This window comes from Zingiber officinale, chromosome 7B, assembly GCF_018446385.1.
Source record: "Zingiber officinale cultivar Zhangliang chromosome 7B, Zo_v1.1, whole genome shotgun sequence".
NCBI lineage: Eukaryota > Viridiplantae > Streptophyta > Magnoliopsida > Zingiberales > Zingiberaceae > Zingiber > Zingiber officinale.
This window is the reverse complement of record NC_055999.1, coordinates 78,228,303-78,235,211: the sequence shown is the minus strand read 5'-3', so window position 1 is coordinate 78,235,211 and position 6,909 is coordinate 78,228,303. Positions and strand designations below refer to the sequence as shown.

Below are 6,909 nucleotides of genomic sequence, written 5' to 3'. Positions count from 1 at the left end.
GGGGGGTCTAAGCATCGACGGAGATTTGCGATATTTATTGTTGCGTTACAGTCTTCTTGTTGCTATGCTACTTGTTTCTTCTTCTTCGCCGAAGACTGACTTGAGCGTCGGAGGGTCATCGTTGGGGACTCCTTCCCTGGCTTGGCACTGACGTTTGCTATGTTGCAGGTCGGAGCGAGGTCCATAGGAGGTCAGCAGAAGCACCACATCCCCAGCATCCATCTTCCCGACTTTAGGATAGGATCATATTTGGCGCCGTCTGTAGGAACGTCACCTGCATCTGAGCCGAAAAGATGGAAGACGCTGGACAACTCACCATCGTGACGCTCACTCAGGAGGAGCTGGAGATGCTCGTTCAAACCCGAGCAGGAAAAATGATCGAGCAACAACAACAAGCATTAGCCAATCGGCTAATGCTGCAACTTGCCACATCAACAGCCGATAGGCGAGCGGGGCAAGAAGACGGAGTAGAGCAACTCTCCGTATGGAGACAGAACTGAAGGTCGACTGGCACACAGGGGGAAGCGCCGCCCGTGCCAATCCCCTTCCATCGAGCTTTGTTCCAGAACCCCTCGGAGATAACCCAAGCGCACCAGGAGCGGGGATCTCCAGATGATGCTCCCGTTCGTGATGCACGAAAAGGCAAGGCGCCTCGAGCCAACGAGTCTCCCGAACGGATCAACCGATAGTTCTCAGAAGAGATCTTACAAGACCCTCTACCCCGACACTACGCCCCGCTGGCGATCGGGACGTACAATGGGTCGACCGACCCAGATGATCATCTGGATTGGTTCGATAATGAAGCCACACTGCACTAATATACAGACGAAGTGAAGTGCTGAATCTTCCTCATGACTCTCTCCGAGTCGGCGCAGCGCTGGTTCAGAAGATTGCCGGACGGCTCGATACGAAGCTTCAAAGACTTCCGAGCCGCGTTCCAACATCATTTCGTCAACAGCCGACGCTACCAGAAGACGAGCATCAACCTCTTTGCCCTGAAGCAAGGGTCCAAGGAAGTGGGTGAAAGAGCTCTCAGTCGGCTTCTCTCTAGAGCTTCGGCGAATTCCTCCATTGGTGAGGTTCAAGGGTGAGTGCTCGCTGCTGGGAACAGTGTGGAATAGGTTGAAGATAGAGAAGGGGGCGTCAGAGCCCTTGGAGAAGGGGGTGTCAGAGAAGGGGGCGTCAGAGCCCTTGGAGAAGGCATACATAACCTCCCGTCGGCATTGTGACGGCGTGAGGCCTCCGACAGTTCCTTAAGGGAGCATTTCAAACCTCCGGACTCACCTGCTCAACATTTGTTCAGAGAGCGCTGCTCTCCCGTCGCGACTTGCCGCGGCGACATCTGCTGGCAGATTGAGGGGCCAGAGGTCTGGGATCCGTTGGAAGGAGGAACAGTCGGGTGGCACGGGGTAAGTTACAACGGCATACAGAAACAAGCACAGCGCACAGAAGCAAGCACAGACACAGATAATCGTTGACGAGTTATACCAGAGAAGCACTTCATACCTCAGGGAGACAATGAGGCACTGGTGACGCTGAGGGAGAACAGCGTCAGAGGAAGAGCTGCCGCGGGCTCGCCGAGAGGAATGTCTTCTGGGGAACCTTCACTTTGAGTGTCATCACCACAGCGCATCAACTCTGCACACAGGAACAAACGCAAGTACAGGTAACAACAGAAGTGGTATACCAGAGAAGGTGGGCGCCGATCAGAGGAAGTGCTGCCACGGCAGTGCCACGAGGAACGTCTTCTGGGTACCTCTGCTTAGTACCGGAGGGGTCGCTATTGACGGAGAGCATGAGGAGGACGAAGCCGACCATCGTCCGTCGCGCCGACCTCCGCGCCAACGGGTGACTGCAGAAACCCTAGCACTGGCCAATCACAGAGCAGCGAACATAAGATAAGGATGCACGGTTATCGAGGCTGGCTGAGCTGTGCGGTTTGAATTCTAAAGTTATTGGATCGGGTTATTGGATCGGGCTGGAGTGCAGATTCCGGTAATGCGAGATCTGCAACCCGCTTAACTTAAGTGGCTCTGTTGCATCATCTGTCTCACTGGAAGCCAACAACGACGACTCTGTCAGTAACACATATCTGAATCAGCAAAAGTTTGACTGAGTCAAGGGCCATGTGACCGAGCATTGGGCGGCCAGATCGAGTCTCGAAGGATTAAGAAAGTCAAAACCCCTAAATCAACGACTGTAAGTATCCGTGCACTGTACATCTTCATCGTTGCGATTTCTGAAGTGCAGGATGGTGAGGCCGGCGGTACCGCCGGCCACACGGCAGCCGACGACTGGAGAAACCTCACGGGCTTGGAGGGCAAAGGCCCCAGTGGTGAACCAGGCGCGAACTACGCAGACTACGCCAGGGAAACGATGGTCAGACCTTTTTAAGGATAATCGTCACTGCAACGGGGATATGGCGCTCAGCCGGGTGCCGAAGCAAGGGAACAGAGCACTGCTCTCAGCTACTGACATGGAGCCCATTGAAAGAGCGATGGGGCACTGCCTCATAGGGCGGTTCATTGGAAGATTCCTAGGGTGGCTGGCGTTGAAGGAGCTTACGAGACGATGGAGGGCGCCTCACAAATTGTTTCATCATCATACCCTCTGGCTCGTCTTCAAATTTGATACAAAGGAGGACGCTGACTGAGTGCTGCAAGGCGGACCATATGTCATCCATGGCTGCTCGTTATATATGAAGCTCATCCCACCGTGTTTCAGTTTCCAGATTGAGCTGCAAACGCAGGTGCCGCTTTGGATGCAGATTTTTGGGTTACCGTTGAACTGCTGGACTCCATCAGGGCTTAGCAAGGTAGCGTCAATGGTGGGCAACCCACTTTATACGGATCGAGTCACGAAAGACAAGGAAAGAATCAGTTATGCTAGGGTATTGGTGGAGGTAGATGTCACTAAGCCACTGCCGACGAGTATTCCAGTGACGTTACCAGACAACAGAGAGATGGATTTGGAGATAAGCTTTGAGGCTGCAATCAAGTTGTGCTTGGCATGTAATAAACTGGGTCATTTCCAGCAAAATTGTTCACCGCTAAACCAAAAGGCACCGGCAGTCGATGAGCATGGAGTTCACAGATTGAAAGTTGTGAACGAGAGGCAATGGACATAAATGCAGGATACTACTCACTCACGGTCGAATGGGCAGCGAAGAGGAGAAGATAATGGTTATGAAGAAGGGGAAATTGTAGTGCCAGGTACAGCAAATGTTGTACAGGGTGGAACTTCAGAAAATCCGGATTCAGAACCTGCACAGCGGACTGCACCAAGAATTTCAGAACCTGTACAGCAGATTTCAAAACCTGCACAGCAGATTTCAGAACCTGCAAAAAAAAAAGGCACGCTACAACGGACTACAGCAAGGATTTCAGAACCTGCACAAAAAAATGGCACGCTACAGTGCTGCAACAAGCAGAGGGTCCAGCGATCAACATTGAGTGCCATACTTGTGCAGGATCAACCTAGTACCAGGGAATCAGAAGGACAGGAGCACTTTCAGCAACAGACTGGCACAAATATTTCTCAATCTTCACAAGCCACTGGGTCTAGAAACTTGCCAGATCAAAGGCCAGCACAAGAAACTTCTACTTTATACAAAGCACACAATCAAAAGGCCAAAACCGCACTGTATACAGATGGAGTAATTCCCCAGAAAGGTCAGGAACTGAGGTCCACTGGCAGCAGGGATAAAAGTTTGGATGCAAAGGAAACTACAATGCAGCGAAAATTTCACTCAGCAATTCGAAAGAAACCCTTGAGGGTTGGTTTCAAAACTAGCAGCCGAAGGCCGAAACCAGTAAGTCACAAGCTCCGTCAAAGGAAGAAACAGAATCTACATAAGGCGTTTGGTTTGAATGACAACTGTGCACACGATATGCTACAACCTTCAGCTCCTATGCTACAACCTTCAGCTCATAAGTCTAGAAGCTCAGATCACACTGGAATAGCACAGGACCTGTTGCAGCATTCATCAGAAATGTTCACAGCTAAACGTTCAAGCAGCAATGATCCAACAGAAGTACACCAAGGCCCGATTGAATTATCAGAACCTGGGAACTGCACTCAGAACAAAGCACAACTGGAAGGTGCAGAAACTGAGCAGTGGATTACAGGCACTGGAATATGTCTTCCACGCAGGGCACAGATTGGATTTTTTGTCACTGGGCAATGCATTCAGAATGAGACACAAAGGGATGTAGCAACAAAATCAGAGGGCATACTGATTAACACTGAATAGCAAGCAAGGTGTGTATCATAGAAGTTACAACCACAGCCTATCAACCATCCAACCCATTCAGAGTTTCTGTCTGAGACTAGTGATAGCAGGGAATGCAGTTAAGATAATTCAGACTCCACCAACTTGCAGCAATCGGATTCAGGTGAAGACTACTCATCCCCAATGCAGGGCTTTGTTGATACCAGTTATGCTGGGAGCAGTAGCAGTGATCTGGGTGATGGTACAGCAGTAGAGGTGGATTCACAGCAGCAATGGACAGTGCAAACTAGAGCAAGATCAACAAAAAGACAAATGCTTGCGAATCAGATGCATATTAGAGTAATGAATGAAAAAGAAATTGATCTGGTATCGACACTGCCAGCAACTCCCTTCTAACAGAATCGGCAGACACAGAAAATGAATGGAGCACTGGATTCTGCAAATAAAGGAAAAATGAGTTCAGTCAAGAAAAGTGATAGCAAACAGAAATGCAGCACACATCTGCAACAACAACTGGAACAGGCTGACTATCAGGATGGCACAATAGGAAACAGAATGGCACAGCAAACAAAAGTACAAGCTGGAATCCGGAAGAACAGATTCTTGCCAGCCAAGCAGAATGACACAGCAGGTAGTAAATCTGGGATCAGTATGAGCAGTAAAGAGGTTGGGATGGACGATAGAGTGCAAACTCGAAACCAAGCGGCAAGACGGTCAAGACCGTCTACCTCCACATGAAGATCGCCTCTTGGAATGTGAGGGGCTTTAACCAAGCCCCCAAACAGCAAGAAGTGCAGAGCTTCTTTCTGAGACACAAGCTAGCAGTGATGGGTGTGCTGGAAACAAAACTAACAGAACAGGCTTTTCAAAGAATGAAAACCAGAAGGTTTCAAAATCTGGAAATGCAACACTACATTAAGGAGGGCTTCTCTAGAAGTAGAGTATTGGTTATTTGGGACCCTCACCAAGTCACATTTGGAATAACAAAGTTTGATGAGCAATATTTACATGGACATGTAACCAGTGCAGTGACACAAAAGACATTCTAGATAACCATTGTGTATGGGCTGCTAAGTATCAGTAAGAGAAGGAGGTTATGGGAGGGATTGGATGTGATTGGGGAAAGCATGAACACACCTTGGATACTCCTTGGAGATTTTAATTCCCTAATCTCAGTGGAAGACAAAGAAGGTGGTATGCCAGTGACTGCTTATCAAATCTCAGATTTTCAAGACTGTGTTCTACATAATGGATTGGAGGACTTACCTCAAGTAGGTTGCAAATACACTTGGTCCAATATGGAGGTCTCTTGCAAATTAGATAGAAGCATGGTCAATAAGATGTGGATGGAGCAGGAGATGAGGGGATTGGCTAGCTACTTACCACCATGTTACATCTCGGATCACACTCCATGTGTGGTCAACATTATGGCAACTATAGAGCAACCAAAGAAACCCTTCAAATTCTTCAATATGTGGACCACCCATGAAGATTATAACAAGGTGATGGAGGAGCAATGGGTAAGCATTGGGCTGGGCACATTGCAGGGCACGACACAATTCAGGTTCAAGGTGAAATTGCAACGTTTGAAAGCCACTTTTCGGCAGTTTAACAGGCTACATTTTCAGCACATAAAAGAGCGATCACTACGGGCGCAAGAGGAGCTTCAAAGGATGCAGGAAGATGGCTACGCTACTGGGATTTTTGAAGATGGATACCAGCAAGTCCGAAAAAGAGTAGACCAACTCAGCAAGGAAGATTTTCTCTATTGTAAACAAAAGGCTAAGTGCAAGTACTTTAGGGAAGTGGACCGAAACACTACATATTTCCATGCCTTAGTCAAGAGAACAAACCGACGAAGAGAAATTATGGTGATTGAGAAAGGAAATGGGGATATCACAACAAGCTATGAAGAGATTGCAAACGAATTTGTGGAAACTTTTCAAGGGTTGCTTGGCACAAGTCTGCAAAGAACACCACTCACCACCGAATGCATAAGTTATGGAAGAACATTAAATCTGGAACAGCAGGACAATTTGATAAGGATGCCAACGAGGAGGAGATCAAGAAGGCCCTCTTTAGCATAGGTGATCAAAAAGCGCCGGGTCCGGATGTGTATGGATCAAAGTTCTTCAAGCACTCATGGGATCTCCTCAAAGGGGAATTGGTGGCTGCAATAATGGAGTTCTTTCGACATGGGAAGCTTCTCAAGCAGTGGAATCACTCCCTCATCTCACTAGTCCCAAAGGTGCCACAACCAAGTAGAGTAGCGGATTACCGACCCATCTCATGTTGTACGGTGTTTTACAAGATAATTTCGAAGATCTTATCCTCTAGACTTGTTGATGTTGTTGAGTACTTATTTCATCCGGCACAACCGGCTTTTGTCAAGGGAAGGAATATCACTGATAATATACATTTGGCACAATAATTGATGAGGAATTACACAAGGAAGAGGATTTCCCCACGCAGTATCATGAAGGTAGACCTCCAGAAAGTTTTTGACACAGTAAATTGGGATTTTCTTCTGGAGGCATTAGCAGGGTTGCAGTTCCCATCCACCTACATTTCCTGGATACGTGAGTGCATCACTACCACTAGTTTCTCAGTGTCTATCAATGGAGGCTGCACGGGTACTTTCGAGGCCCTAGAGGACTGAGGCAGGGTGACCCACTATC

At 48.3% G+C, this 6,909-nt stretch overlaps 1 protein-coding gene across 1 annotated transcript; it reads left to right on the top strand.

Moving 5' to 3' along the window:
• Window positions 1-4,414: 4,414 nt before the first annotated feature.
• LOC122004461 lies at window positions 4,415-6,662 on the top strand. The gene is made up of 4 exons (XM_042559345.1): window positions 4,415-4,570; window positions 4,631-4,862; window positions 5,408-6,023; window positions 6,179-6,662. The coding sequence occupies exons 1-4, from the start codon at window positions 4,415-4,417 to the stop codon at window positions 6,660-6,662; spliced, it is 1,488 nt and encodes a 495-aa protein (XP_042415279.1).
• Window positions 6,663-6,909: the final 247 nt, after the last annotated feature.